The following is a 12383-nucleotide window of genomic DNA, read 5'->3' as shown; positions in this document are numbered from 1 at the left end:
TACACACACACACACACACACACACACACACACACACACACACACATGTTCCGTTATATATATGCTATCTATCTGCCGAACAACCTTTGTCCTGTCCTCTGTCATTCTCACAATGAAATAGCTAAACTATTTCACGCCCCCACTCTTCCTATTCTCTCCAGCAGTGCAGTGAATTCTCTCTCGTCACTGAAGATCTCAGAGTTTCTCAAGAGCCATCCTTCCACTCTCTCGACTGTCTCAAGAGGAGACGAGTGTCAGCATTCGGTTTTCTCCCGTGTAGAGTCAAGGAGGTCTTAGGATTTGCACTGAGCAGGATTTTACAAAGGAAATTGATGTTGCTTCACATTATGTTAGTTCACATACGCCTCGCTTGTAAAACCTTGAAATTAAATGTGATTTGTATAACCTTGTCACGGAGCTGCTATTATTCATCCCTAAACCAAAGCTTAACAGTATAGAGAAAGACAAAAAACATCAATTTATGGTAAATTGCAGCTGGATATATATAGGATCCCATTTTATATCTTTACAAATACCAAGCAAATTCTCTGATATTTGTGATAAGGAAGGCACAGTATTAAGGATTTGCCATTCATTGTATTTGGCTAAAAGCCATCCATATGAATCTACACTAGAATTTGGTATTAAACATCAATTCCAAAAAAAGAGCTTTGTTTGGATTTGTTCCCTTGGACTTGATGTATGGTAATTTTTTTTTTGAGAAATTTGGAGTTAAAAGCAATAAAGGATATTCTTGTTTATAATAATTGTCCATGATAAGTCATTATTGCTCTTATAATACACTGAAGCACACACTCAAGTAGACATCTGCAATGATTATTTAAAATTATATTGTAAGAATAATGGCATTCCCCAAACAGAAAGAGCTTTTTATATGCTCTTATTATGGCTCCACGGGAACACCCAATAATGGCCTATTAATGATTTGGGGTAAGCCAAAGACATCACTCAGCTTTTAAGTGAAAATAGTGGAACCTCTGGAAACATAGCCAGTGTCACAAGGACAGATACAATGGCACTTTTCAATTAACTGAGCAGTAATGATTTTAAATACAGATCATGCTTGAAGGGATGGTAGAGCTTCATCTCAGTGTTTGGAAGGTGCATGTGCTGGCTGGAACCCACATACATGCCAGATCCAGCTCGTGCCTCTTTACATCCATCCTTCCCTGAGCCCTGGGATGGCCCCTCACAGCTCAGACCACATCAGTGGTTATCCCTTACTTCTTGCTTCCAGGCAGCCTCAACTTCTGGGAAATAACTGCACAAGATCAGTAACCAGGAGTTGTCACGAACTGGCTTTCTCTACTAAAGACTATGCTTGGGAGTAGCCAGCCTTTTCCTACAGCTGTAATGCTTGATAGATTCAGGTCCTGCTCATACCCGTGGTCTTTCAGGTTAAAGGATAGTGCAGCATCTCACTGCCTATTCTGGGGCACTTCTTTATGTGTTTCCCATGTCTTGGCTACACTGCATTAACTACCCCTGCTTTAAATCCTTCTAGGCACTAACTTGAATCCCTATCCCTCTCTGCCAGGACACTGAAGGTGTCTTCCATTTCCTCTCCTAGGACCACTCATGTTAATTCAGGACCTTAACCAAATGAAGGCATGATCCATCACAATAGGCTCCTTCTCTTGTCTTTTTATAAAGGGAATCTGCTAGTTCCATCACTTCTGTATCAACACATGCTTCATTATTACAATTTCTTTCATTAAAAAGAATAAATGCCCCTTTGGTGGTTGGATCTTAGTAGAGTGCTTGCCTGCCACATATAAAACACTGGATTTGATACCCAGCACCACATCCCAGAGGATGAGAAGTTTGGGCAATTTTTGGCTACATGACAAGCTCATCACCAGATTTATCTGTATGAGACACAGCCTCAAAAAACCAGAGCAATCACAATGACATGCTCCTCAAAGAAAAGTCAGTACCCTTCTGGGGGCACACATCTGTCATATCAGCACTTAGGAGACTGAGACAGGATGATCGCAAGTTCTACATCAGTATGGCCTGATGTGGCATTCCCCTCTGTATGCTGTGAATATGTTCTATTACCATTGCTTAATAAAGAAGCTGCTTTGACCTATGGGAGGGCAGAATATAGGTAGGTGGGAAAATTAAACTGAATGCAGGGGGAAAGAAGGTGGAGTCAGGTGGATGCTATGTAGCTGCCAAAGAAGCAAGAGGTAACAAACCAGGAGTTTCATGGTAAAATATAAAACAATAGAAATGGGTTAAGTTAAGATGTAAGCGTTAGTTAATAAGAATCTTGAGCTAATAGGCCAATAAGTATGTAATTAACATTAGGCTTCAGAATGGTTATTTCACAAACAGCTGCAGGAGCTCGTGAGTGGGACCTGGAGGATGGGATGAAACTCGTCCAGGGGGACCAGTGGATTGGAAAATATTTGTAGCTACAATGGCCTATACAGAAAGACTCTCAAATGGACCTTCCCACCACCAAAAAAAAAAAAAACAACCCTTCTTTATTTCTCAATGGATATAATTTGGTTCATCCCGAGCTCAGAGCAATTGGTGCTCAAAATACGATTCAAGACAATCCAATTAGATTTGGTTTTAAGATTTCTATTGGAAAGGATGGGGCACAGAGGCTTCAACTTAGAGACAGCTAAGAGTAAGGACATGGGCCTGGAATTTTGAGGTCAAGCAGAGGTGAGTCCTTTGAGAATAAATCAAGTAAGGAGACAGGAACACAGAGATGGAAAGGTGTGACTGATGTCATTAAGAGAATCCTGGGCACACTTGAAGCTTGTCCTGGGACACAGGCTGCACGACACTCCCTATGCTCAAGCCAAGTTGAGCATCTGTCACTTGAAAACTCTTACCTAACAGGCCTCCCCCAAGAGAAACACACCTAAGAAAGTAAATGATGGCAAGTGCTAGCAACCGGGACGTTACAAATGCCAACTGTCTAGATTTCTTGTGCTGTTTTCCTTAAGAATACTGACTGAAGATGCATACATTTATATCAAGACCACAGAAATCAGTATGCAGAAATGGTCCATCACCGCAGATTTCCTCTATGACTACCCAGTCACACTCACACAGCTGGTCACCATCTGAGCCAGCAAGCTTGTGGAAGGCTTCCCGAGGTTCGCAGGTCTTATGATATGGAAGCTCTTAATACCCGAACTGACCTTTCATTCTCTGACATCTACGAGAAATGGGACAGCACCAAACCAAACAACCCACTGTTCATTGAACTTTGCAGTGCAGGCCCACGCATGCACAGGTACACACAAAGAACAATGGTGGAGAAGAGCTGAATGATCCGTTCAGACGTTATTACCCAGAGCCACCTGACTGGGCCTTCTCCGATGACAGGACTCATGGGCAGGAAAGCTGCTATTGCAACATCTCTACTCCCATTTAGCATCTATCAGAAGGGGAGTCAGGGGAAGGTCAGACTGTCTCAGAGCCCGGAAACACTAGCATGACTGTAGGTTCAAGGGACAGCAAACAGATGTAAGAACAATGACCAACAAGATCAAAAACACCGATGACAACTTATGCTGGAGAGGTTGTGGGGTAAAGGGAACACTCCTGCATTGCTGGTGGGAATGCAAGCTTGTATAGCCCCTTTGGATAACAATATGGAGATTTCTCAGAAAATTAGGAAACAACCCTCCTCAAGACCTAGCAATACCACTTTTAGGTATATATCCAAAGGATGCTCAATCGTGACACAAGGACATGTGCTCAACTATGTTTATAGCAGCATTGTTTGTCATAGCCAGAACCTAGAAACAACCTAAATGTCCCTCAACCAAAGAATGGATAAGGAAAATATGGTACATTTACACAATGGAGCACTACACAGCAGAAAAAAATAATGACATCTTGAAATTTGCAGGCAAATGGATGAATCTAGCAAACATCATACTGAGTGAGGTAACCCAGACCCAGAAAGACAATTATGATATGTACTCACTCATAAGTGGTTTTTAAACATAAAGCAAAGAAAATCAGCCTACAATTCACAATCCCAGAGAACCTAGACAACAATGAGGACCCTAAGAGAGACATACATGGATCTAATCTACATGGGAAGTAGAAAGAGGACAAGATCTCCTGAGTAAATTGGGAGCATGGGGACCATGGGAGAGGGCTGAAGGGGAGAGGATAGGCAGGGAGGGAAGCAGAGAAAAATGTAGATTTCAATAAAATCAATTTAAAATAAAAAGAACTATGGCCAAGGCTCAATCCTTCAATCCTTCCTCTTCCCAACACATCACATGGAGAGACAGTGTTAACATTCTATGTGAAACCTTTTCCATGGTAGCTGCCCTTCGTGACACACATCAATCATCATCATTATTACCACTATTATTGTTTTATGTCAAAGGGCTACTGTTTTCTAAATCCATCATTTATATGAAGGCCGAACAGTGACACAGTCTTCATGGGTGCTTTCTTGCTTCAGAGTTCCTGCTCACTACACTATTTAATTGATTTGCTAAAAAGTCTAATCTAGGGTTCATAAAACACATTTGCAGCATAAATTAAAGCTTCTGCCATTGCAACCCTCGATTCGATTTTCATCTTGTACCAATTGTCAAGTATATGTATAGATTCTTACACATACATGCATGTAAAAGCTGAAATGCAGATTGTCTAGAAGATCAAGAAGACTGGTAAAATAGGAATGCAAGTATGATACATAAATTTGCATATATACCATTGTGAATCTCAAGATCTTATATGAGAAATATATTCTAATAGCTAATCTTAAAACTGCTTACTGTTCCAATATTGTCATGCATTCATTTAAAATACAAACTTTGTCACTCCTGCCTAGACTGGCAGCCCATACAAAGTAGGTGCTCTTTAAGAATGACATTTAAAACCTGCTTGTTGAAAAGCACAAGTAAAAGATCTCGTGGAAATGAATCAGCACATAGTAGTTTCTCAATAAACTCTCATTATTATCATTGCTGCCATTTGTAAGCATATGATTCCTAGAGGATCTATTAATTAATGAGCAAGTTCATTAAAATCCACACAAACCCCTTCTGAGCAATCACTTCTACTTTCCCCATAGATGCTGTATTATCAGCTTGAGTTACCACAGAAATCAAACTATTCATTAATTTGCTCATTGCGCAGTTAGGGACCACATGTAATTTGCTGCATATTTGAAAGTATGCCAGAGAATAAATGTTGATTAAGATGAATTTTGCACATACTGCCATGTTATGAGGTCTGCTGGGATGGACGAGAGAGTCAGTTCACTGCCAAGGAGAACACCAGCCTACAGAATGAGGTAGCTTCAATGCGAAAACCTAGAGACAATCGACCCAGGAGACGTTCCCCTCACCTTTTCTGCCAGCCAGCCAAGATGTCTGATCTCACGACTGCCAGCAATGCCCGTCTTCCCCAGCTGTTCTCTGATGTCGGCAATGACTCGTGTCAGCAAGTCACTAACGTTGGTATGGATGGCACTGAACCAGGCTTGGGCAGTGGCGGAGTCCTTTGTCCTCAGGATCACCGTGTGCTTAGCATCCGGAGAGTGGATTTCAAGCTGCCTGGAGAAGCAAAGGGAGATAGAAGGTGATCCAGGAGCTCCTTCTGCATCAAAAAGCTACTGTTCTAAGGCAAACACCATGTTTATTCTCATCATTTACCTCCATGGTCATGCCTTCATTCTGGCATTTATTTGTTCAGATCATCACCTGCTGGCCAGGTGCTCGTCTGTGCCTTCAGAGCATAACATAACAGCACTATTGCAAACACCAAATCCTCTAAATGAAGGATGTTTTGGTTTCCTGTGATGTGGCCAATTGTAAGATAATATTCATTCACTTGCAGAAGATTTTAGTATTGCCCATATGTCATTGCTGTTGTGGTAGCAAGTAGACTGTGGTCACCAACCACGTTCTTAACCCCATTGCCCAGTGTTCGCCAATTAAGATGTTTAAAAATAAAAATAACGCAGTTTCATCTAGCTCAAACTGGTCCCCAAATTTCCAAGTGACTGAGGATGATCTTGAACTAACTCTCTCGCTGCCTGCTCTGCCCTATCAAGGGCTAGGCTTATAGGCTTGCTCCACTACTCACCAGGTGTCAACGTTTGTATTCTTTAAGATTCTTGTCTGTGGCACACTTAAGTATGACTACACCACTGGGCTCCTTCAGTGAAGGAGAGGGTGGTGTGAAAAGCAGGAGCAATGGTGTGAACAGGGATGGGCTAATCTTAGCACTTCTTGTAGTTAAACCAGAATGCCAATGCATATGCCAGAGTTCCAAGTGGACCCCTTGAGTTATAGCATGAACGATCTATTTAGAGGAAGCGTGATAATTGTGGGATGTTTCCGATAGGTTCTGGGGAGGTTTGAATAAGAATGCTCCCCATAGGCTCAGAGATTTAAAGGCTTAGTCACTAGAGAGTGGAGCTCTTTGGTAGGATTAGAAGGACGAGGAGGTATGGCCTTGTTGGAGGAATAGTGTTCCTGGAGGGAGGGGTGGTGGCAGCTCTGAAGCCAGAGCATGGTGTTGCTGATAGGCCTGACCTTGCTGCTGATTGGCAGAATGTGGACTTTGGGACTTTGGATTAGCGTTGCAGCTGAACACTTGAAGCAGGGCTTAATGGGCCACCCAAACAGGAAGCATGGAAGACAGTGGTGCTATGCGCAATGTAGTTTATTACAGCCCTGATCAAGAGGTTTCAGAGGGGAGGAATATTAGTAGTGAACTAGAGACCATTCTTGTGATATTTTTGGCAAGGAATGTGGCTACTCTCTCCCCTTGTCCAAATAATCTACCAGAGGCTGAATTGAAGAAGAGATTTTCAGACAGCTTAGTCTTGACCGTGCCATGTGGTTTTTAGTAAGGACTCTTAGGCATTTCTGTAACGAAAGGGAGCAAATAGGACAAGAGAAATACACAATGTACAGTTTGAGGAGAAAAGGAGCACTGGAGAGTGCACTGGAGCTAAGTCCAGTGCCCAAGGAGGTAAAAGGTTTAAAGAAAAGCCTGATGCTAAATAGAATAAAGGGAGCGGTGACCTCGAGACAAGACCCCACCCACTAAGCTTTCCTACCTGTGAAAAGGAATTGATGTAAAGGCCAGGCAATGAAGGAAACCATCAAAACCAGAAAGCTGATGAGGATGTAACCGATTGAGGGGGCCACGTTCCAGCTCCAGCAAGCAACAGAACATGGCAGCTTTGGCCACATGGTTCTGGCTTTAGTGGCAAGAGTATAAGGAAAGGGTTGTGGAATCTTCCCACAATGAAGAAAAGCTGCCGAGGCCAGGCGTGCGGCTGATGTTTCCATGTACTCAGGCCCAGAGCGGCCACTGTGTGACGCTGTGGAGGTGCAGCCTGGATTGCCTTGGGGACCCCAGGATGTAGGAGCTGAGAGAGTCGAGGATACCTGCCAGGGAGAGCTGCAGACCAAGTATGGAACTGGCCCAGGAGAGAGAAGTGTGCTGCACTCAATGAAGCTGAAAGGAATTAGAGGCCTTTAACATCAGACATGGAGATGCAGAATTTGGAGTTTGCTCTGTTAGGTTTTTGGTCTTGCTTTGGTCCAGAATTTCATCACCATGCTCCCCCAATGGTAATGTGTCAGAGTGCATTGGAAGTATGCGTTCTGTTTTCGATTTTGATTTTGCAGGGTGCAACAGTTAAAAGAACACCATGAGTCTCAGAAGAGACTTTGAACTTTGGATGTTTAAACAGTGTTCAGACTGTGACAGACTATGGGGACTCTTGAAGTGGAACTGAAAGCATTTTTGAATTATGCTATCGCAGCAAGCCTATAGGGGTCAGGAAGTGGAATGTGATGGTTTGAATAAAAATGGCCCCGATAGGCTCATAGATTTGAGAGCTTAGTCACCAGAAAGTGGAACCCTGATACGAGATTAGAAAAATTCAGAGATGTGGCATTGTTGGAAAAAGTGTCGTTGGGAGTGGGGGTGAGGTGAACCTTTGAGGTTTCAAAGGCCCAGGTCAGGCCCTGTTTCTCTCTGCCACTCCGGGGCCTGCAGATCAGAAGGTAGCTCTCAGCTACTGCTCCAGCCCCGTGCTCCTTGCCATGATGATAACGGACTAATCCTCTGAAACCGCAAGCAAGCCCCCTGTTAAATCATTCTTTTATAAATGTTGCCTTGCTCGTGGTGTCTCATCACAGCTGGAGAACAGTGACTAAGGCAGTTATATTTTGCTTTCAGTTTGTTATTGTGATGGGATTACAGGTTAATGTGAATGTGCACAAATAAAGTACAGGGAAATCTGGCCTGACTTCCACTCAGTTTGCCCTGGTGATTTTTATTTTACACACTACACGTTGATATCAAAATGAGGACACTGGCATTAGTACAGTGCATATGTCTATGCAGTTTTATCCTGTGGATATGTGTATGAAGACCACTGTAATCCTGGTACAGGACAAATTCAATCACCGCAATGATTTCCCAACGAGCTTCTTATCACTATCCCTTATGACCACGTGTTCTCCAGCTCTGTTTATTTAATATAGTTATTTTCTATTGCAAGAAAAAATTATATTTATTTTTATTTACTGGTGTTGGTATTGGGCACCTCAAAAAAGAATTAAATTATCTATTTACTAGCTTCCTTCCAGTGCTTAATAATTACACAGCTGTCCACTATGAATCTACCACATTCCGGCAAAGTTTTTGATCCTTTAATAGAACAATAGCAGGATGTTCCCAATAATCCTGTGACTTATATTGTTAACCTATTTAACATAGTTGAAATTGAAGTTTGAAAGGGCAGGGAAATAATTTACTCAAGGCTACACTGTTGGAGATTCTGGGATTCAGACCCATGTGATTCTATGAATTTGCAAACATTATAGCACCTCTGCTGTAGATTAGGGAGCATCCGAGAGGGAGCAAACTATGAGCTTCCATAGTAGTCAGAAGACTGGTACTCACCGCCTGGGATGCATCCAATAGTGCCCTACTTAGCTCCTGCCTTGAAAGAGAACGAGTTAGTAGATCACAGGAAAGTTAGACATCTCAAGGCAACCTGGCCCCCATCAACATTTGAAACTGACCTTAGGGAGAAACTCATTCAACTCAGAAACCTGAACTGTAGAAAAGGAATGATTTGGAAAATGGAATGTCTCTGAGGAGTTGAACAACAGTTAGTCTTCTTGATAAGAAATTTGAAGACAAGCCATAACAGCCTGTGGGTTTCATGTGATGAAACGGGCTTGGGGGAGGGGGGTTATCTGACAATGAAGTCTGTCCTCACCCAGGAGAAAAACAATGCTACACCTCTTAGGGACTTTCCAAAGAGAGGCAGTAAGTCAAGGGTGGGCATAGGATTCTAGAAAAAGTTGAGGAGCACGCTCAGATCGTCTTTCAACTTCTATCACTATTTATTGTTCTAGAAAGTTAAAATGTGCAGGCTCTTCGCTTGATGATATTTTTTTTTGAAAATCTGGTCACCTGTTTTAAATGTAATAACAGTTTGGGAAGTCATCACTTTCTCTCTCTCTCTCTCTCTCTCTCTCTCTCTCTGTGTGTGTGTGTGTGTGTGTGTGTGTGTGTCTGTCTGTCTCTCTGTATGGGTGGGGAGGGTGGAAAGAAGAAAGAGAAAAAGAGAGGGGGAAGGAGGGAAGAAAAGAGAGAGAGGAGAGGTGAGAGACCGATAATGAGAGGGGAGGGAGGGAATGTGAGAGATGGGGAAGGAGGGAGGGCCTAGAGTGTTTCTAGGGAAAAGTTTAAATACTGGGTTCCAGCATGTTCCCCAGTGGCTCTCAAAGTGTGGCCAAGTCCAGTAACACCAGCTTACTGAGAACTTTCTAGAAATAGACACTATTTGTTTCCCTTCTCAGCACTATTTAGGAATCCTGAAGGCAGGTCCCAGCAACCTCTCAGGAAAACTGGATGCAGTTCTATTTGAGGAGGAGCCGCTCTGTGGGCTTGTAAAAGTCTCAGTACAGCTGGTGCCAGGTCCACTTGCTGAGGTAGACGTGCTGAATGGTGAGCTGTTGATTGAACTATTGAATTAATGATTGAACTAATCAATTAGTCCTCAAATAAGGGGAGCAGAAGACCCAGAGCAGAAAAGGGGCTTGAAGCTTTTATACCCAAAGACAGTAGAAGTTCTCTATGAAAGGATTCCTTACAAACCTGAACTACATTTCGTTTGAAACATCATTTGGTTAAATACAGATGCTTGGAGCGTATCCCAAACTTATCAAGTGCAACTCTCCTGTGGCTGAAGCCCGAGTATATGCTTTAACATGTCCCACGGATTATATGGACTAAATGGACAGCAGCCCCCTAAGCCTAGGCTGCAGCCCTTTAAGAGATACAGAACCTCCAGACAAGATTGGGCATGTTCAGCATGACGTGGGGAGACACAGCTAAAATTCAGGGCCATTGAGGGCTGGCATGGAAACCGAATGCAGTAGCAGCTTTCTAAAATATGGGCATACATGAAGCAAACTAAACAAAATTGCCAAATAATGGAGGAGACAGAGTACCAACTAAGCATCTCTTGTCACCAAATGACACTTCTGGCACTGGGACTGGGCTACATCTAATTGAGTTGTTGGCCAATAACATTCCATGGGAATCGTCAAACAACCCAGGCTGTTGCCAAGGTTGCTTTCCACAAACTGACAGCAAGGCCCCATTGCTGAAGAAGACTCCTTGAACAGGGAAATGTAGAGCTGGTGCCTACATATTGCCTTCACCCCTATGTTCTAGGTTTTGGTACAACCAGGTAAAGGAGAGTGCCCTGTAGGATCCAGAAAAGAACAGAAACATGAAGCCAGCTATGAACCCTTTACCTACAATGGTATTCTAGGGCAATGTAGGCACAAAGCTATGGTCATAACCAAACAATATTGGATTTGATTTAAGGCCCATTCCAAGTCCTGCTTGGGTGACCAAGAACCAGAGACTTATATTATATCAATTCCTTAGAAGTCCATTTGTTTTCTAATAACAGACAGAAAGGTAGTAGATCCAGCTGGGAGGAGAGACGGGGAGGAACTAGCAGGAATAGAGGAAGGGGAAACTGTAATCAAGATAAATTATATAAGGAAAAAAATCTATTTTCAATAAAAGGGGAAAAGGCTAGGGTGCTACAGTATCTACAGGTGGCTTTCAGGACAGAGCCCATAGAAGCGAGGATGTTGGGAGAGTATGATGACCATCTGCCACTGAGTTACAACATCCCTCAAAACCAAGTGGTTTCCCTAACACATGTTATCTCTCAATTTCTGTGGGTCAGGAAATGGGGGGCAGAGTGTTGCTTGGCTGAGATCTGATGATGGTGGTTGTCTTGCCATTAGGAGGGACATGCCTCTGGGCACAGTAGAGCAAGTCAGGGCTGCAACTAGGTCCACTCAGAGTTGGCACTGGGATGTTTCTTCTGTCATTCCCCCTTTCCTTCCTTCAGTCAGTTCAAGATAGGATACTGTGAAATACAACTGGAAGTGATGACAATTGGGTGATTTAGTTTCTGTAAGCCTGGGATGTCTTCGCCCTCTAAACAACAGCAGAGACAGTGATTAGGTTGAAGCTGGCGATTCTGACGATAATGATTATAAACACCCTTCACAAGGTGATTTTGGGGAACACCTTGTGACTGATGAGTCCTGACATTAGCAATTATTGTTTACACTGGCAATATTTAAGATTCCTGACTTAGACGCTGGGAGTTGGTGGCATACACCTTTAATCCCAATATTCAGGAAGATCTTTGAATTTGAGGCTACCATGGTCTACAGAGTGAGTTCCAGGGCTGCCAGGGAGGTTACACAGGTTTTGTTTGTCTCTAAAAACAAACAAAAATCAACCAACCAAACAAACAAAAAAGATTCCTGACTTAGTGAGAAAGAAACCCGGTTAGGAAATAAAAGATGCTTGTATTTTCTGTATATACATTTGTGTTAACTTTCTCTTATCTAACATTATTCAAAAATCTAAAATCATGCTTGTTTGTTTATTTATTTATTTATTTATTTATTGTGTGTTGGACAAATGCAAGCCACGGGGTACATGTGGCAGTCAGAGGACAACTTGAAGGAGTCAGTTTTCTCTTTTTACCATGCAGGATTTGAGGATCGAATGTATCATCAGGCTTGATGGCAGGTGCCATTACTTGCAGGACCTCTCATCAACCCACCTAACAAGACTACTATAGAGGTAAGATATGAAAACTAGCCCCATATGTCCTACCTAGCAAGTGTCTCAGATTGCAAACTGAAATTCAAAGCATTTTTTTTCTTTTTAAAGAAAATACAGGACTCTAGCACACCTACATAGTATCTAAGGAGTGCCAGGTGGTATAAAACCAAGTGGGCTACTTGGTTCCTGTCTCCAAAAACCATATCACCTGCATTGCG

At 42.7% G+C, this 12383-nt stretch overlaps 1 protein-coding gene across 1 annotated transcript in view; it reads right to left on the bottom strand.

Annotated features, from left to right (window-relative positions):
- Sntb1 (syntrophin beta 1) overlaps positions 1-12383 on the bottom strand; it is a 209501-nt gene that overhangs the window by 59110 nt on the left and 138008 nt on the right. Inside the window, exon 4 of the mRNA XM_041672588.1 lies at positions 5366-5573. Within this exon, the coding sequence (XP_041528522.1) occupies positions 5366-5573 (208 nt within the window). The remainder of the gene's footprint in view (positions 1-5365; positions 5574-12383) is intronic.

This window comes from Microtus oregoni, unplaced genomic scaffold, assembly GCF_018167655.1.
Source record: "Microtus oregoni isolate MIOR12 unplaced genomic scaffold, Mior012 000022F_ref0000154, whole genome shotgun sequence".
NCBI classification, from domain to species: domain Eukaryota; kingdom Metazoa; phylum Chordata; class Mammalia; order Rodentia; family Cricetidae; genus Microtus; species Microtus oregoni.
The sequence above is the reverse complement of the archived record's forward strand: the minus strand, read 5'-3'. Positions and strand labels throughout refer to the sequence as shown.